Genomic DNA, 20,446 nt, shown 5'->3' with positions numbered 1-20,446 from the left:
CGGGCGGGCCCTGAGATGGTGGCGGCGGCGGCGGCGAGTCCGGAACCTTCCTGCTAGGGCGCCGGTTTCCGGGAGGACGGGAATGCGCGGACCACGCTGCGCCCTGGGTGCAGGGAGTTAATGGTCCCCCCCCCTCATCACCCAGAAACTAAAGGCTCCCGCGGGCGGAGGAGGTAGGAGGCGCCCCGGGGCCAGAGGAGCCTGGTGGGGGCCCGGCGTAGGCCACCCCCCATGGGGGGGAGAGAGAGCGAGCGAGCGTGCACGCGCGCGCGCGCACAACTCCCCCGGCCCGTGGTAGCCGCTCAGGCAGCCCTGTCGGGGGAGGGGGGGGTAGAGGGAGCGCATGCGCGGTGCCGCCCGGAGAGGTCCTGCTGCTCTCGCTCCCTGCGCCGCCGGGAACGGGGGCGTGCGGGGCCCCCGCGCGCTCCCAGCAGCGAGGGGCTGGGCGCTGCGGTGCGCGGCGTGTCCCCTGTGAGCAGCCGAGAGCGCTAGCGTGCGGGGCTCTGCCGCCCTGCCGCACCGCGCCACGCCACGGCCGCCCACGGGCATGGGTGGGGACGGCTCCCACTGGGTTCCCATGGCTCACACTGATTTCGCACGGGGCGGGGAAGGATTATCTGCCTGTGCGGGCCCTTAGGCGTGTGGTCGCCCGCCCTGCCCCCGTATATACGTTTGCAGATCTGGATGTTTCATTGCATTAGGTTTTTCCGGTAATGTATTTAAACCTGCGGTCTCTGCATGAAAGAACTTACAGTGTTCCCTCAAATGCCCATTCAAAGGAGAGAGGTCCCTTTCCCCCTTGCCCTATATGCAAGTGGATGGTGTCATAGATGCATAGACTTCGAGGCCAGAAGGGATACTCCTGGAGGAGTACTGCGCCCATGCAGAATTCATGTCCCCTGCAGATTTGTTTTGTTTCCCTGTAGAGTAATAGATTCTGATGAGGAAGGAAAGGGAAGCTGGTAGAGGGGTGACACACCCCTTCCTGGAAGCAGTCCCCAGCAGGCATGTTGGGTCACGTGTCAGAAGCAGTCAGGAGCAGGGCTGGGTGTGCATACAAGAGTCTCTCCCTCTCTCGCTCGTTGTCATGTGACTGGTGCCGAGGGGCAGGGCCCCAGGGTATTTCTGGGATAGGTGTGGAGCAGGCCCGGCTCTTGTACTTTGGCAGGGTTGGGTGCAGCCTTCACCGCTGTGTCCAAAGGAAGGGAGGGCTGCAGGGTGATTCCCCCACCTTTGTGCAGCCAGCGGCCTGCATTCCCCACTGGCATGCTGCCTCAGCATGTGCCCCTTGCCCCTGTTGCTGCGTCCACCCTGCACGGGCGTGGGGCTGACACAAGTAACTGTGGGGAAGCCATGGGGAACCTTGGCCAGGGGTGCCATTTAGGGAAGGGCACCTGCCTCTCTCCCCCCAAGTTTCACACTGGAGGTCTGTTCGTGCACATGCCTCCAGTCCCAGGCGGAGCTCTTACTGCAGTGCTGCGCAGCCAGGTCCCCTCCTCCAGGAACTGGGGTTCTCTGGCTATGGCTCCAGTGGTCCATGTTCTTTGCTGTGCTAGGGCCTCTGGGGGTTGGGCAGGCAAGGAAGGGGTCAGTCAGAGTGGGAGGAGGAGCACAGGGTCCCAGTGGTGGTGGTGGTGAGGAGCATAGGGTACCCCATGGTAGGGCTGGAGGGGAGCAGAGGTCTCTCAGTGGCAGAGTTTATGTTGTAGCCTGGGGGGGGCAGTAGGGTGGGAATGGGGAGTCAATCTGCAGGGGAAGGGAGAGGTGAGTGTAAGTCTGTGCCCTGAAGGAGGGGGCAGTGAGTGTGGGAGGGGAGCAACTGAGGGGGAACAATCCCTGGGGCAAGGATCCTGAGAGGGAGCTGAAGAAGGATGTGGAACTAGGAGCAACTAAGTGAGTCTTGGGGTCCATTTGCCTTCAGAGAAGAAGGGAACACTCTCACATCTCCCTGGGAAGAGACTGGGGACAGACCACTAAGCTAATGCAGTCTCTCAACTGACTAATCTGCTCTCTGTCTTCCTCCCCATCTCTCCTACTTTGGAGTAGCTTATACCTTGATCCTTCAGTGAGAATCCATCTGTGTGCAGGGGTTTCTTTAACTCTCTACTCCTGGGAGAATATCTTTTGTTGTCTGTGGTGTTACAGACATGCTTGCTGACAGATATTGAAATAAATTACTGAAATAATTGAAATTGGAATGATTATATTGTGTTATTTTGACAAATAAAATATTTTTGCAGAATTTTTAATTTTTTGGCACAGAAGTCTCCCAGGAGTAAAGAAACCATTGTGATCATCTAGTTTGACCTCTTGTATATCACAGGCCACAGAACCTCACCCACCCACTCCTGTAATAGACCCATCACCTCTGGCTGAGTTATTGATGTCCTCAAATCATGATTTAAAGACTTCAAATTACAGAGAATCCACCATTTATTCTAGTTTAAACCTGTAAGTGACAGGTGCCCCATGCTGCAGAAAAAGGTGAAAAAACCCAAGGGTCTCTGCCAATCTGAGCTAAGGGAAAATTCCTTCTTGACCCCAAAATATGGTAATCAGTTAGGCCCTGCGCATGTCAGCAAAACCCATCAGCCGGACACCTGGGAAAGAATTCTCTGTAGTAACTTAGATCCCTCTTCATCTAGTGTCCCATCTCCAGCCATTAGGGATATTTGCTAATAGAAGTCACAGATGGGTCACCTGCCAGTGTAGGCAGTCTCATCATACCATCCTCCCCATAAACTTACCAGTCTCAGTCTTGAAGACAACTAGGTTTTTCACTGCCGCTGCTCTCCTTGGAAAGCTGTTCCAAAACTTCACTTCTCTGATAGTTAGAAACCTTCGTCTGATTTCAAGCCTATGCTTGTTGATGGCCAGTTTATATCCATTTGTTCTAGTGCCAGCATTGGCCCTTAACTTAAATAATTCCTCTCCCTCCCTGGTATTATCCCTCTGATGTATTTATAGAAAGCAATCATATCTTCTCTCAACCTTCGTATGGTTAGGCTAAACAAGCTAAGCTCCTTGAGTCTCTTCTCGTAAGGTATGTTTTCCATTCCTCTGATCATCGTGTTAGCCCTTCTCTGCACATGTTCCAGTTTGAATTCATCTTTCTTAAATATGAAAGATTAGAAGTGCACACAGTATGCCAGATGAGGGCTCCTCAGTGCCTTGTAGAATGGTAATAGCACTTCCTTATATCTAGTGGAAATACCTCGCCTGATGCATTCGAGAACTGCATTAGCCTTTGTACACAGTGACCAGCAAATTCGCTGCTGTCAGATCAATTTTTCTGATTCGATTGAGCGGCAGTGAAGATGCGCTCAATCAATTCAGAAGTTTATCTAATAAAACCACCTCCCCCAAAAGCATAGCGCTGCGTCGAGGAACGCATTTCCCATTGGTGCAGCGCAGTGGAGACAGTGCACTAAAGGGAAGTTATGAAGTCAACGGAAGTTACGCAAGAGTAGCTTGCGTAACTCCCGTCCAATGCCGCTGAATTTTGTCAGCAGTGTAGACCTGCCCTTAGCCTTTTTCATGGCCGCATCACATTGGCGGCTCACAGTCATTCTGTGATCAACAAATACCCCAGGTCTTTCTCCTCCTGTCGCTTCCAACTGATAAAGTCCCCAAGCATGACCTTGCACTTTGTACTATTTAATTTCATTCCATTTTTATTACTCCAGTTTTCAAGATCATCTAAATTTTCTTGTAAGATACTTCAGTCCGCTTCCGTATTGGCAATACCTCTTAACTTTGTGTCATCGCACATTTTATTAGCACATTCCCACTTTTTGTCTCAAGTCATTAATGAAAATATTAAATAAGATTGGTCCCAAGACCGATCCCTGAGCAACTCCACCAGTAACCTCTCTCCAGCCTGATAGTTCACCTTTCAGTATCACCCTTTGTTGTTGCCTCTTTAACCAGTTCCTTATTAACTTTCAATTCTCATATTAATCTCCATCTTCTCCAATTTAACTAATAATTTCCCATATGGAACAGTGTCAAATGCCTTACTGAATTCCAGGTAGATTAGATCTACTGCATTGTCTTTGTCTAAAAAATCAGTTATCTTTTCAAAGAAAAGGTTGAACTAGTGTGATCTATCTTTTGTAAAGCCATGTTTTAATTTACTCCTATTACTGTTTACCTTAACTACTTTCTTTTTCAAAATTTGTTCCAAGACCTTACATACAATTGAGGTCAAACTAACAGGCCTGTAGTTTCCTGGATCATTTTTTTCCCTTTCTCAAAAATAGGTACTATATTAGCAATTCTCCAGTCACAAGAGTATGATCCCCGAGTTTACGGATTCATTAAAAATCCTTGCCATTGGGCTTGCAATTTCATATGACAATTCCTTTAATATTCTTGGATGGAGATTATCTGGCCTACCTGATTTGGTCCCATTAAGCTGTTTGAATTTAACTTTCACCTCGGATGTGGTAATTTCAACTTCTAGATCCTCATTTCCATTAACCACCCTGCCACTACCCTTAAGCTTCTTGTTTCCCTTATTAAAAACCAAGGCCAAGTATTCATTTAAGTCAGTGATACTCAGACTTCAGTGGTTCAGGAGCCAAATTTGCAATCAACATTATCCAAAATAGTGTGACTTTGTTGTGTCATTTCCTATAATACTATTCATATTTAAACAGTATTCTGAGAGCAAATAAGTTAATACTTAGTGCAAGTTGATAACTTAATTGGTTAATAACATAGTAAAAGCATCCTGATTGATTAATAACTTTGGTTAATAATTAAATCACACAGTGTTTTAATATTGTGCTGCAAAGAGCTGTAGGAGACACATTAAAAAGCCACTTACGGCTCACGAGCCTCAGTCTGAGTATCACTGGTATGCTCAGTGTTGGGCCATGCCTAGATTATTTTTAATCTCTATCCCATTTTCAGTGCTTAGCGGTCTTACTTCTTTCCTTGTTTTCTATTTATTTATTTATATAGAACTTTTTACAATTGGTTTTAATTTCCTTTGCAAGGTCCAACACTGCTTGGCTTTTGGCAGTTCTCACTTTTTCCCTACATTGTCTGACCTCCAAGAGGTAGCTTTTCTTGCTGATTCATCCATCTGCCATTCCTTGTAGGCTTTCTCTTAATAACCTGTTTCAGACGTTAGCTCATCCAGTTTGGTCTGCAACCCTTCCCTACGGGTTTTTTCTCCCTGGTTGGGATGCAGGCTTCAGATAGTTTCTGCAACTTTGACTTAAAGTAACTCCAAGCCTCTTCTACATCCTTGAGTTCTTCATTCCAGTCTACTTCCCTAAATAATTCCCTTAATTTTTTAAAGTTTGCCCTTTTGCAATCAAGGACCCTAGTTGCAGATCTAGTTTTGTTTATCCTTCAATTTAGTTTAAATTGAATTATCTCATGGTCACTTGAACTAAGACTGTCCTCTGCACCCAGTTCTTGCAGGAGGTCCTCACTACTTGCCAATAGTAAATCTAAAATGGCATCACTTCTTGTTGTTTCAGTGACTATCAGTGAAGAAATCTGTCAGCTATCACATCCAGGAGTATCTGGGCCCTACCATTATTAGTAGCACTTGTCCTTCAATCTATATTTGGAAATTAAAGTCTCCCATTATCACACAATTCCCAGGAGTATTTATTTCATTAAAAATATTAGAGGCCTCAATCCATATCCAAATCAGATACTGGGTCTGTAGCACACACCAAATACTATCCCAAAGTGATTTTGACCTGAACAGACTCTGTCCCCTTCCTGGGTGTGATTATTGGAGTGGTTGATGTAGGGTGCCAGATGGGTTTCTTTGGGGCATTCTTGTGGTTTCTGTTGCCCTCTCTGCACATCTTCATTCCCACCCAAGCTGGATTTCGGCTGTTAGAGTAAGCAGAATAACCCTAGGGATTGGTAGATTGAGGAAGAACCTTTCAGGTATGGGTGGATATCTGTGAGCCTGATTAATTAATGATTTGGAAAGAGGCCTATATAGTCATTAAAATTTATTCATGTGCTGCTGTCACAGCCCTGCCCCAAGACTCATGTGTGTGTGCGTATTTGAAAGATATCATCCCACTTAGTGAATTAAATGTAAAATCCTTCTCTGGGAATGGAATTTTGTTGTGTGTCTTTCAGTTATTCATTTTGCCATCTTCCTCATCATTTCTTCTTTTTGTTTTTTTAAATCCTTCTTTTGAATTATTACAGCCTGAGACAGATGTTATCCTGAGGAGTTGACTGAAATTTCATGAAATAAAATTGTTAATAAATTAGATACTAAAACCTTGTATATATTAAAAAGACCAGGATCAGACTTAAAATGTGTAGTTCTAGCTTCCTTTCAGACAGTACACTCTTTGCATCAGGTACTCTTTCCCTTTGTGTCTGTACACAGTGGTAAAAGTAGGGTCTGCCACAGAAATGAAAGCAATATCATACCTGTCTGTCCCCTACTCTCATCTGTTCAGCCCCCCATCAATTCTGTCCCTGCACCTGTTCTGCTCCCCAGCTCTGCCAGCCCCCACATCAGTTCTGCACCCTCAGCCTCACCTTTGCTCTTCCTGCAGCTCTTGGGGTGCTTCACCTGCTCTTCTGGGCATGGGGGGAGCTGCAGCAGGGAGGACCCTGCTTCCCAGGCTGGGTGTTGCAGCGGGGAAGGAGCAGAGGGGGCCTATCCCATTGCTCACAGGAGTGGAAGCGCAAGCAGAGCCACCCTGCACTGCTAGGCTCTTTCTGACTTGAAGGTGGAGTGTTCTGCTTGCTTCCTGGAATTTACTGCTCTGGCCCTGGAAGTGGGGAAAGCAGCTAATCAGAGTGAGGCTTCCTTCAGGCAGGGCTGAAATATGCACTCCTCAGTAACCAGGCAAGAGTTGTAGAAAATTGCTGGGTCCGCGACACCTTTTCAAACAGGCACACATTAAACCCTTTGTACAATGCTTAACACACTGGGACCCTGACCGTTATTGGGGTATCTGGGTGCCATTGTAATATAAATATTTACTGAAAACTAATTGGGAGGCCTAATATAAAGACTTTTGCGGGGAGCTCTAAAACTTAGTCCATTTTTAAAGAAGAGTGATGAGACATTTTTTTCCTTCTTCCTAGTGCCTCCTTTCTTCCTCAGGCCAGCTGCGGGGGATGAAGGCCTACTGTTGATGATAGGTGGGCAGACTCAGTCTGGCTGTGTACTCCTCCGCTATGCTACTTGCATTCGTTGTGGGTGGAGGCCACACTGGCAGCTCAAAGAGAAGTGGCTCAGCTGGAGGCAGATAGCTTGTGGCTGGGATCTCATACTTCTGCTCCCTTAGCAGCATCAGTGGAAGTCTAGGTGCTCTTCTTCTAGCAGGAATCTGACAAGTTCTCCCAATCCACTCAAAAACATGATTGGAGAGGACAAATTATTTTAGGGGAAAAAATCATTGAGATTTCCAGTCCCAGCCACTTTATATTTCGAATCAACATGGAAGTGCTAGAGAATTCCTGATTAAAAAAAGTCTGTGACGAGTAATGGTACACAAGGAGTCCTGAAAACTGGGAGTAGATAGTGGAAAAGGAAGAACTACTCTTGGCTTTGCAGGCTTCAAAGGACAGAGAAATGTATAGTTGGCTCTCACTTCATGGACTCTGCCATTGCTAGGATTTGAATATGTGCAGGGTTTCTTTTAGTATGAATTTGTCTGTAGGGACACATTGTTCAAAGGAGCTCACTCGCTCCCTGCCACTGCCTACAAGTATATCAGATAGTCTAATTCACCATATACACAAGATGTGATAGCACTGGGCAGAAATTTAGCATGTTCAGTCAGAAGTTAGGGGTCTGTTATAGGAGTTATATGGATGAGGTTCTCTGGCTTGCATTGTGCGTGAGTTCAGACTAGATCATGATGGTATGGCTCTTTCTGTCCTTACAGTCTATGAGTCTATGTATTTTCCCACAAACAGCTATGCCAGTATATCTGACTTCTGGCCTTCAGCAGCAGAGCTATTTTCTCTTGGGTCAATAATCCTGAGTGTACAAATAATGAACAAATGTAATGTGCAAAAATGGTTACTAGGAATAGGTTGACCTCATCAAACAAATGATGCTTCTGACTAAAACAAAACTGCACGCAAGCCTTATGGGAATTGTAAACTGGTGCAATGACACACCGCACTGTTCTGGTGTGTGAATCCTTGTACTGTTTGCGCCAAGTGATGTTCATTCTATGGGAGGCTATACGTGGGATGAGTCAGATACCTCTAACTTTGTTTTCTTCTATGCAGGTTAGGTTTAGAAGCGAAACATGAAAATCACTTACTAATACTATTTTATTTTATTTTTAATTAGGATTATCCAGAATGTTTGCATTGACAGAAAAGAACAGACCCATTGCTCAGCTGTTGCTGAATAGTGGCACTTGCCCGCGATGTGTTTTCAGATTCTGCTGTGTGGGGTTACAGGCATCTTACAGGCATCCATACAAGGTTTTCTGTTTTGTTTTTAACTAAAATATATGAACATAAAGGAGTATTTAAAAAAAAATACCAAGAACAAAAAACTTTTTCTTGGGGGTAGTTCAGATTTACTGATTCAATATGCAGATGCTTACACAAGGCAATTATTAGTGCTGTCAGTACTTGAATCTGCATGCCTGTGAGGAAAATGTTTATTAGAATAAATTATGAAAAATTAATACTTCTAATCTGCTGATACTATGTGGCTTTATTAATAGACAATTCAGCAGAATATTGTTTAACATATTGTATAATCATTTGCTTGACCACACTTTGATATGTTATGAAATATACACAAGAGACCAAATAACCTATATCAGTCAATTATTGCTAAAAGTCAGTAATAGTATAGTACAGGAAAAAAGATTTAAATAATACTGGTCCAGGAAGCCATCTCGTGCTGCGTTGTTAAATTTACCTTACGTAAGAGTTCTGTAAATATATTTCTCCATTACAAATCATAAAAGCCTATTAAATAGTTTTTTTTGTAATGTAAAGCCTTATTTTTATACATTTAAATAGGGTACAAAACATTTAATTGTAAAGCATTCTCTATATGCATATATTTATATTCAAGCTTATTGTCAAAGTCAGTAGATAGAAAAGTTCTTAAGTGAAAATAGCATTAATGATATATTAAATGACAGCTGTGCAAATACCCACACCACTGAAATGCAGCCACCTCTTCGGTGGAAGGAGACCACTACTGGCACACAGCATTCTGTACAGCTGTTGAGTTGTTCCCTCTGGGATAGTTTTGGCCAAGGGTCCTGGGACAAACCTATAGTGTTATGGAAAGCACCATGAGATCTCTTTTGTCCACACAGACTGGAAAGGACTTTTGATTTTTAAGTCTTCCAAATGATCCCCTATATGATAACATGTATGGAACTCAGTTATCAAATTCAGAGGGATGATTCAAATTCAGAGGGTCTAGCTGATCTGACTAGGATTTGAACCTGAGGTTCATGGGATTATTGGGATTTCACTATGATGCTTCAAATTCTGAAGCAATGGTTTCTAATCCTTTTAGCTTGAGGGCCAAATATTTTATTTCAAAAAGGTCAGTGGGCCATACCCAATACTTTGGCACAAATAGAGTAGAGCAGGCCAGAAGATCTGCCCACTTAGGTAGCACAGAGAGAGCTGAAACTACCCTCAAGTTTCCTGATGGAGATGCCACTAACTAGTGCAGAGGCAGAGAATCACGCTGTAACTAAGTGTTAGTTCTCAGCTTCTCATTTCCTCTGGGCTGCTCCAGCTCGTGCAGAATCAGTCAAACTCCTGTGTTGCTCTCCCTGTGGCTTCTGTAGGAAAGCAGGCAATGGAGTAGCTAGAAGTGCTGTCCCCTATTTTCCCAGCAATGCAGTAGGTGACCGGTTTGGATCCTGCTGAGCAGCTGCAGTAGGGAAGGGACAGCAGCTGCACAGAGTATCACTGGATCACATCAGAGCTGCTGCAGGGGAAGCTTGGCTTGGGGACACACTTTCAGTTTGTAATCAAACACACATTCTTCAAACAGTGGCCTGCAAGACCCACAGTTTAGAGTCTCTAGGGCCACAAGCTGGATACCCCTGCTCTAAACTACCCTTTCTGATGGTATCTGTTTTCTTCTGATTTTCCTCTTTTTGTATTGGCTATCTCATCAGCCTTTTCTCTTATGTCTCTTCATCCGTATCTCTGTTCCTGTTTGTTGGCATCCCTCTGGTTCTGTGTTTGGCCCTGTTTTTTTTTCTCTATGCTGTTTGTCTCAGAGACATCATCCCCTTTCCTGGTTTCTTCCATATGCAGATAATTTCCAAATCTACCTCTCTACTCTCACACGGTCCTTTATCCAGATTCCAGATCTGTCTCTCTGCCCTCATATACTCCTCCTTTCTCCAGATTTCTCTAACTATCCCTCTAAGACGTCTCACCACTCAGACTTTCCAAAACTGAGCTTGCATATCTTTATTCTAAATCCATCTCCACCATCTTCTCCCTTCTCTGTTTCCATTGACAATTGCAATATCTTTTCCCTCAGAGAATCACAATGTTGATGTCATCTTTGAGTTTTCTCTCTCCTCTTCTCACCGCATCCAGCCTCTCACTGAGTTCCAACACTTCTTCCTTGCCTCTGCTCCTGCAAAATGTGTTCATGCATTAGTCAACTCGATAACTAATCTTATCTCTTTGTACTCCCCATCCCTCCCCACATCCCTATCCAAAATCTAAAGTCATTTTCCACTTCTATAGCCCTAACCCTGCCATCATCACACAGCTGAATTCCTTCCTTGGCCTCCTCTCTCTTACTATATCAAATCCAAACTCCTCCTCCTAGGATGGATTGATTTAAATCAAAGCAATTTAAATCACTGATTTGAATCATGATTTAAAATAGCAAGCAGGAAAGTTTTACTTAAATCATCAGTTTTAATCATGTTTTGCATTTATACTTTAGTTTTTTTCAAAAGAAAGATTTGATTTTCATTGGTTGGTATACATTAAAATATGGGTTTGCAACTAAATATAGCCTTTACACTAAATTTGGTGCTTCTTTTTGCTAATCAGGAAGATATATTATATCTGTACATATTTATTTAAGCACTTATGTAGCTTAATTTACATCTATTAAGATTCTTAATTTTTACATTTTTATTATGTTAGACAATGATGAATGATTTTTTACTTGTGATTTGTGTCAAGTTGTGTTTGGATAGAAATTCCGATGAAATTAAAATGTCCCAAAACAATGTCTAAATAAAACTACCTTAAATGTGCTGCATACATAAGAAAAGTTTTATCAAAACATTTTACATTTAAAACTAATTTATTAAATAAAGGAAATATTATCTGTAGTTAGTGAATTGAACTGATTATTTCTGGTCAGCATGTACTTCAAGATTTTAGAACTAATAGATCTCATCCTCTCGCACCTAATTTTTATTCATAGATTGGAAGAGGAAAACAAGCTTTCCTGCTTTTTATCTCCTAATTGGCTTCTTAATTTTGAATGAATTAGTCATTGAACTGAATTCGTTGAATAAACTGAAATAAAAAAATACTCTCTGAACCTGCAGAAGAGGTTATGGCTGTCAAAATCTGGTTTAGCACTTCAGCAAACTCTGGTTCCAGGTGCTCAGCCAGGGACTTTCATCAGTTCAGTGGTTAGACTTTTTAAAAACTTGACAGAACACATGTACTGCTTAATATTAGTTTTGTATTTAATTTAAACAATTGTAACAAATTATAAAAAGTTTAGGCCTTGTCAATTTCAAATTTAATTGTAAATAGGTTTACTTCTAAAAAAAATAAACTTTTATTTAATTTAAACTTTAAAAATTGATTTAAATAAAATAGGATTTTTTTATTTAAAAAATAATCATTTATTTTTATCCATCCTGCCTTCTCCTCCTCCTCTACAAAATTCTTATCTCATTTGCCCTCCTCCTATGTCTTTGGTTCATTTCATTCTCCTCTAATTGTGTTACTCATATCTTTTCTGAATCAGCTGGCCTTACTACTCCCTTGTAACCTTCCACTCCCAGGTTAATTCATGCTGTCCCTCTGTTTTCCACTTCTTGTCTGGCAGTCTTCCCATCTGTCTTTACTTTTTCAAATTCAAGTTCTTCCTTAAAACCCACTTTGTCCAGGAATTCTCACTCTTTGAAGTGCCATTTAAGTTTAGATCACAATATAAGTGATTAATAATAATAGTTTTAGTTAACGACTTTTCTGAGAGAATGAGCCTCAATCTCTAAATTGAAAAAGTTGTTGTTCCAAGAAAAAGTTGTTTTTAAACTTTAAAGCCACCAGTTTGTCTGTCCTAAGGTAGCATTGTAGAGGCAGGACTCTCAGCTCTTTGACAAAAGTCTGAGCCATGGGGAGATAAGATGGGTCTGGGTCAGATGTGTGTGTATATATATATATAAAAAAGTACAGGATATATAGTTGCTATGCCAGAAAAATATATATCAATCAAGATTTCCAAGTGCTTAAAATACTTAAGCCTCACGACTCCACTAAAGTTAGGACTCTCCATTTGCTAGTTTTTATAACTCATTGCAAATGGAGACATTGTGGCCCAGAGGAAGATAAGTGTCTTGCCCAAGGTCATATAGTAAATCAGTGATTGAACCAGGAATAGAATCCAGAATGTCTGATGCCTAGTCCCATGATCTAGCTGCTGGACAAAATTGTGTTTCTTCCTCACGAAAGATATTCAGAACCTTGCTAATTTTCTCCCGGTGTAAATTACTAAATTTTGGGAATTAGCAAGTAAGCCAAACTAATGTGATTTTTAAAAAAAAAAAGTGATACTGCATCACAAAATATAATTTTATTGCAGGATTGCTTAGTTGTAAATATTTATGTAGAACTTTATTAGTATTCAGAGTATATTATTTATTGCACTTAAATACAATTTTAAAAATTTTGAAGTCTGAGTGATATGAGACCTCATTGCAGCATATATTAATTATTTCACCATTATTGAGAAGTTGCATGAGTATGCTAATCTTTTCAGAGGGAATTATTAGGTCGGTAGCTTAATGAACTGAGAATTAATGAGGCTCTACTGTAATTATTGGACAATGAAAAGGAGATGTTAAATGGCAACATAATCTAAGTTATACAGGCCTTAGTTTTCAGAAGTGATGAGCACCTGCAGCTTCTGCTGAGTTCAGCTGGAGTTATGGGTAAACAGCACTTCTGAAAACCAGGGCCATAGTAAAGTGCTTCTACTGTTGTTTACATAATGGAAAGAAATCTGTTGTCTGTTCAGCAAAATGTGATTTCTTTTTGTACCATTTACAGTTGTAATATTTCAACTTGGAGTTTTTTAATTCTGCGAATAAATCTTTCAACACAAATTATGCATTGTTTAAAGCTAAACTAGAACAGAATATCATCTTTTGAAACTGGAGTTATTAGTGCTTGTTACAGGACCTCCTGCATATATGAGTCTTACACATAGGAGGGAAAAGCTTTGTGTTAGCTGTGAAGCAAACATGCACATTTTTACTGTTAGTTTCTTTGTTGTTTAGGATTTGCTTAGAGAGCTTCATGAATTCCTGGAGAACAACAAACAAAAAGAGGACAAATTTTGTTTTGAAATAGCTGACCCGCCATGTAAGAGAATCAGACTTGAGAACATGGGAGAAGGGGCTGAAGATCTGAATCAAAATGGGGCCCTTCAGCAGACCCCTGTAGCGGTTGATGGAAATGTTGCTATGGAGAACTCTACTCCGAAGGTTTGCAACGTGTGCTTGGGAATTCTTCAGGAGTTCTGCGAGACAGATTTTGTTAAAAAGGTAAATTACCTTTTCCTGCTCAGTAGACACATTTTTCTAGGAGCTGTTGTGTGTGTGTTTGGTAGAAGCTTGCAGTGAAAGCCCTGTGGACTATTTTTATTTTATTTTTTTAATTTAAATCATTAATCAGTTTCAGTCACTCATAGTTGAGTGGCTCCATCTAGATTTAAAATACTCTGTGTAACTTAAATCAAGAGTGGATGGGGAAATGCTTCAGTTTGTTTCACCATCTCTTGCAATTACTTAACTACTTACATAACACTATTGACGTGGTGTCTGAGTACCTCATATACAGTTAATGAGGAATTATCCATGAGTGGCTCAAGATCATATTTTATCTTGGCCTTGCTATAATGTAACTAAAAAAGCCTGAGTAAACAGGTGAACCTTCAGCTGTCTCCTGAAGCTAATTTAACTAGACCTCAGCCAGACCTCCATGAGGATATTTCAAAGGCAAAGGACTGACAGCAGTTCTGTTGTTCTTGCATACAGTATCATGGTGAGCCCTTCCTTACTCATGCTTTGTGACTAAAAAATAAATAAGGCATGAAATGCAGTTGATGGTGCTGTGCCGTTGAGCATTTCATTTAGGTGCATATTTCTAATGGATAGAGGAGTTGTAAAGCAGTATGAATCTCCCTTTTAATGTATTCTTATATTTAGGAAGTCACAGACTAAGAAAAAATGTTAAGTCATTTGGTGGTACATAAGACTATAAACTTACAAGTTATCAGAGAAAATATGATTGTGAATTAGGGAAAAAGATATAGTGTGAAGAGCATTGTAAACATCACATATGAAGGATAAAATTGCTAAAGTAACAGTGTGAAATGTGCAGGTGGGACTTTCAAAACTGAATAGAAATATTGACGTTAGTGTTGATAAATAAGACTCATTGGTTTAATAGAATGAACATTGCATTCAGCATAGCCAATAAACTGGGACAAGATGGAATTGTGCAGTTTCTATTATAACAGTGCATGAGTTTGTTCCTTTTTCACAGGCAAAATATCTTCTTCTTTATGGAACCAGATTTTTAGTGTTGGCTTTTTAAAGTTATGGCAATGAATGGCAATAGAAAACCTGACAGCAATTGGTTAAAAAACAGCCAAGACTGATTCTTCCCTAAGAGAAACTCATTATCCTAAAAGCGCAATTAACATGTTGATTTTAATTGGAATGCTCAGAATTATACCACTTGCTTTCAGAGAGACATGCTGGGGGAGGTAATATCTTTTATTGAACCACTTAGAATGGTGAAAGAGACAAGCTTTCGAGCTACACAGAGAAGCTCTTCAGAGCTCTTCAGCAGAAGTTAGTCCAATAAAATATTACCTCCCCACCTTGTCTATCTAATATCCTGGGACCGACATGGCTCCAACAACACTGCATGCAACCGTGTGTTTTTAACAGTTACCAAAATATGTGGATTTTGGGACAGTGCCCTCGAATATGTTTAAGCGTAACTCCAGCAGAGGTGTGTAGCTAACAGCTCTAGTATTACACCACCTAGTGCTTAATAGGAGTTAATTAAATATCTGATGCTGTACATTTATGTAGCAGATACACACTGAAGTTCTCAAGGTCCTGAATTAGAGGTTCAGCCTAGATTCTGGAAAGACTTCATCAGTGTCAAAATAACTCATTTCTGTTGCTCAGTGTATCTCTCTGTCTGCCCCTTTATTCATTCATTCCCTCTCCTTCCTCCCGCTCCTTTGACTGACTTTCCCTCCTCATTCATTCCATGCTCCATGTTCATTATTGGCTCCTTTTCACCACCTATCTGCTCCCTTTCACACTTCATTTCTCCAGAGGGAGGGGCAGGTAGGGAGAGCCCAGAAAGGCACACGGTTGTGTACAGTGGCTGCCAGCAGGTTGCATGGCCATATAAACACGCAGTTTAGAGGGACCCTTGCTCCTCATTCTTTCTTCCCTTCATCTCTTCTCTCTTCCCCAACGTCTGTCCCCCACCCCCAAATTTGTTACTAGTTCTCTCCCAAAAATGAGATTCTCTCCTCCCTGCAACCAAAGTCCATTATAGCCGTACTCCCAAAAATCAATTGCTGCCATCTTTCTTCAAATCAGCTAGTGCTTGCCACATACCTCTGCATGGGGCTCTGTTGCAAGTGCTCTCACGTTCCTGCTGGTCTCCTGAGCACCCAGGGGGCTTTGCACAGATGAGAGGACAGGGTTCTGGAGAGGCAGCAGTGCAGTTTCATCATCTCTCTCAGTTGTCGCAAGACTCTTGGTTTCTTTCTTCCAGCCCCAGCTCCTGGAATCATGTAAAACCTGAGAATTTCAGCTTTCATTTAACCCTTTCCTCCAGATAATTTAGCCTCATGGTAACAGGGGAAAGCTTGAAAGTGTGAACCCTGAGGGCTTCAGCAGCAGAAAGATAAGAAAAAGAACATAGTGTATTATTTTTAAGACTCTCTCATGATTTTTTGGGAGTAGACTCATGATCTTCTAATGCTCTGGGCTGGCAATGGGGTAATTGATTTGAGGGGAGAGAGGAAGTGTGGTGGGACAGTGACAGTAACGTGTGAGGGGTGTATGGGAGGCGTGGTGAGGAAAAGAGGAGGAGCAGCAGCAATTGCTTTTGATTGCTGTTGGGATTTTCACTCTCCTTCCTCAGGGCTGGGCAGTGGGAAGCAGAGCTGGGAAATTATTTTCCCAATTTGGGGATGGAGGGCAGGGTGCCATTGGGTTTTCACTCTTCTCAGCGAGGAGAAGCAGCAGTAGAAGCTGAGAGGAGAGGGAGCCTATAGGAGACGAACAGATGCCTCCTAATGAAGGAGCTCACCCGTATAACAGACATTGTTCAATGTGTGGAATCTGCCAATAGAGGAAATGGCCTTATATTCTGTACCTATGGACATACCGTATCTGGGTAAAAAAGGGAAAGAAAGGAAAGGCAAAGTCTGCCTGCTAGTTTTTTGTGACAAATGTAGTTGTTTTGCATTAAATGGAATGAAAATCTGGTCTCTTATATTTGTAAAAAATTACACAGTAATCTTGAGATAATGTAGGCATTAAAATAAAAGGTAAAATACTGTATTTCAGTTAATTCATAATCTTCAAAATTTTAAAATAACATGTTGGTTTGTGTACTATCCTATGGACCTCTGCATTTGTATTATTGTAGAATTCCAACAGTGAGAGATGGAATAGACTATATTTATTTCTTTTCTCTACCGCTGTGGGATTGTTCCCTTCGCTAAGTGTTATTTAGGTTTGGAATTAAGATTACATTTTGTTTTTGTAGATGTCAGTTTCACCATGTACATACAAACCAATGAAAAAATATTTTCATTGATAATCTAAATTTACAGATAGGCAAAGTAGGAAAAATATGCTGCTTGAGAACTTATTAGAGTTTAATGTAAGGATATTTATTCTGTATAATTGTTAACAATTTTTGTTTTAATAGCTACAAAGTTTTAACTTTTTGAATTGCAGTGTCTGCTGCCATTAAATAATTACCAAGTGCTGCTCTGAAATATTAATTTCTTGATGAATAGTAATATAAAAATAATATACTGTAAGCAGTGGCAATAGCAAATTCGATCAGACTTTAGGCAAAACTAATTAATGCATCAGGATTTTTTAAAATTAATCATAGCCTTAAGGTAGATTTAGTTAAGGTTTTAGGAAATTTTTTAGAAAAGTTTTTGCTGTACCTTTCCAAAACTGGGTGTTTAAACAAGGTGGCCATTAGTGCAAAGTGAATGGAATTCAAACCATTTAAAAGTGTATTTTATTAGGATATGGGGCTTAGTAAGTTCATCAATGCTTTGTGCAGGGCAAGATAGATTCAGATTGTGGAAACTCCTTCATTGGATGTTTTCAAAAGGAAGCTGGATCTGTCTTGGATGGTTTAGACCGAACAAATCCTGCACCTTGGCACGGGGTTAGAATAGATAATCCTTGCTGTCCCTTCTAACTTCTATGCTTCTATGATTATCTGACCCTCCCCTCCCATCCACTCACCCCAGTTTTGCACAGTATTGAAAATGTAGATTGCTAAAAATTGAAAAAAATGTTTAAACATTAACATTTATATTATCCATCGAAATAATAATTAAAAAAACATAATTCTGCCAAGCCTAGTCTTACTTTTACAATTAGCTTCAACATAAAACTATTGAGTTGGGTTTCTTTTATAATGGCACAACAATGAGGAGAATAATACAGTGACAATAATATAAAATCTGCCTGCAAGTTACAGTCCTTAAAGAAACCTTTCAGTGCTCTCTAACTGGGTAGGATTTAGTGACCTTGTGGTCATTTAATATGTGAATGTATACCAAAAGTGTTGTTATAGAAGGCATAGAAGTGATTATGCTAGAATGAAGAATATTATGAAAGATTATCAGTTTAACTCCCTTATTGTGAATTCATATTAAAATCCCTTTCTTGCAGGTGTGCCAAAAGGTTAATTCTGCTGAGTACCAGTTTACTAGCTTTGTATTTTCTGTGTCACTCCCACCACAGTTATCCGTTAGAGAGGTAAGTGTTTACAGATACTTCTGTTGATCATTGTAACTTAAATATGTAAGAACGAAGAATGTGGCCTGGGAACATGGGAAGTGGAGAATGTGGCCTGGGAACATGGGAAGTGGAGAAGGCTTGCATTTCATTGCTTTTGCTTCAAAATAAAATAGTGTCTTTATATATATGCTAAAAATAAAGACTAAATTAAGCAATGCTATTTTTAACAACAAAGTCTTCCTCAGAAATGATTAGAGAAAGAGTCTATCTAGTCTTTATTAAAAGTCTGTTCTCCCATTCCTCCTGCCAAGTATTATTTTAATTAAAATGATATCTGAATGACTCTAATATTCAGTGAATGAGTTTCTTTAAATCTGAAAACTAAAAGGAGTTTCTTTAAAACCTTAGTGTATAGTTCCCTTTGGTGAAGACACCAGCATTTCTGTGTGGATTGTCTAGGGGAAAGAACAGCACAGCTGGTACCTTTCCTGAAATAGATGGTAATTGGTAGTGCAGAGTACAAGTGAAATAATTTGAAGATGAACTCTAGCTCTGTAGCAATGTAAGTGAGGTAAAAGTACATCTTTTATTTTAGTAGACTTCCTAGCTATCTGACTTGTGTGTTATTGGAAATCTAGATGAATGCAGTTGTGAAGTACTAAATTTTGTGGACAGTCTAATCAAATTTGGACTGTTTATAGTCCTATTGTGTTTAGAAAATAGCAGAAAATGGACAGATGTGACAATTTTGTCCCAATAATTTTGGGCACATCAACAGCTACAAATTTTAGTGTAAATTAAAACTGTTGATATATTAAGTATATTAGTTACAGCATGTTTTACAATGTCCATCTGCCTTCTGTTATAAACTGGCATTGAGATTAACTGTTGTGAATGGAAAACTACAAATATAGATCTCTTCTTGTATAAAGATGAGTACAATTTTTCAGTAAATGTAGTGGGATAAAGGTGCTGGGTTTTTTGGATTCAATATTAAACCAAGGTTCTGGACACTCGTGATCATTAGAGAGCCTGTGGCATTTTTACTAAGAGTGGGGGTGTCATCTCTTTTATCTTGAGCAAATTCCAGTGTAGGTAATTACATAGGTCCAGATCCACAAAGGTACTTGGGTGCCTAAATCTGGGGTTTAGTCACTTAAGTATCAAGTTTAGGTGCCTAAATCCTAGTTTGGGCTCCGCTGTGATCCACAAATCTCCCGCCAAACCCAGTAGGCATCAAAACTCATTCAGTGCCTGAGTTTTCAGGGTAAAAGTTCCCTAGGTGGTGGTTCAAGTAGATGCAGCCATGTATTCCACTTAGGTGTGTGCGCGCCCAGCGCACCAGAGCTGGAGAATTTTGACTTGCAGTACATGTAGGAGGAGGCGTTTGCGCCTCATGCGCATAAACCCCTCCCCTGGCTATATGAGACAACGCCACCTTTACCCCTCTCAGTTCCTTCTTACCATCCATGTCTGGAATTAGAGCTCTGACTAGCTTAGTGTTTTTTCTTAGTTGTATATAGTGAGTTAGCACCCTTAGTGTTAGAGTTAGTTAAATTTTTACCTGGTGATGCCCTTACCGGGGCTTAGGCATTATCCATCATGTAGAGGGGCAATCCCCACATACGGTGCTTGCTGTGCTTGGGCGAGGCCAATGTCAAGGAGCAGTGTTTGATCTGTAGATCATTTACAAGATGGACTCAGGAAGCTAGGGACCTTTGCCTAAATCATCACCTGTTTGAACAGGCCATGAGGCCTTCTTCAGCACCAAGGCCCTCATAGGATTGGAGGTCACCCTTGAGTTCTTAGAGTGCTGCTGTTTTGAGCTCTAAAATTGGCCCCTCTCAAAAGAGATGGAGGAGCCATTCCCTGTTGAGTGCACTGAGGAAAAGGTTGCATAAGACTAATCGAGACCATTCCAGTCCTTGTGGAAACTTGCTCCTCCTCCTCCAGGAAAAATGTGGATTGGCGTGATGTTATTGGTCCTTTCAGTTGCTCCTCAGTACCACATACGGGTATGGGAGACCCCATGCCATTGACACCAGTTCCAGCCCCAGGGCTTATTCTTCTCCATCCTCCAGTCTGAGAGCCGATTCCTCTGTGGGACCTTAACATGGTCCTAGCAGCTTTGATGGGACCTCCATTTGAGCTCCTGGCATCTTGTCCTTTTCCATTTTTGTGTCAGA

At 41.2% G+C, this 20,446-nt stretch overlaps 1 protein-coding gene across 2 annotated transcripts in view; it reads left to right on the top strand.

The window, feature by feature from the left end:
• The first annotated feature begins 50 nt into the window (after nt 1-50).
• Nucleotides 51-20,446, top strand: part of PUS10 (pseudouridine synthase 10) — a 58,690-nt gene continuing 38,294 nt past the window's right edge. The window contains exons 1-4 of one of the 2 annotated variants that reach the window (XM_067565201.1): nt 51-173; nt 8,312-8,448; nt 13,503-13,769; nt 18,192-18,278. In XM_067565201.1, the coding sequence (XP_067421302.1) occupies nt 8,323-8,448; nt 13,503-13,769; nt 18,192-18,278 (480 nt within the window). In that variant the 5' untranslated portion in view covers nt 51-173; nt 8,312-8,322. Of the gene's footprint in view, nt 174-8,135; nt 8,449-13,502; nt 13,770-18,191; nt 18,279-20,446 lie in introns of those variants that run through there. The other variant, XM_067565202.1, reaches the window with a different exon arrangement.

This window comes from Emydura macquarii, unplaced genomic scaffold (assembly GCF_026122565.2).
Source record: "Emydura macquarii macquarii isolate MOO-44397 ecotype Brisbane River unplaced genomic scaffold, CSIRO-AGI_Emac_v2 contig_2676, whole genome shotgun sequence".
NCBI classification, from domain to species: Eukaryota; Metazoa; Chordata; order Testudines; family Chelidae; genus Emydura; species Emydura macquarii.
The sequence above is the reverse complement of the archived record's forward strand: the minus strand, read 5'-3'. Positions and strand labels throughout refer to the sequence as shown.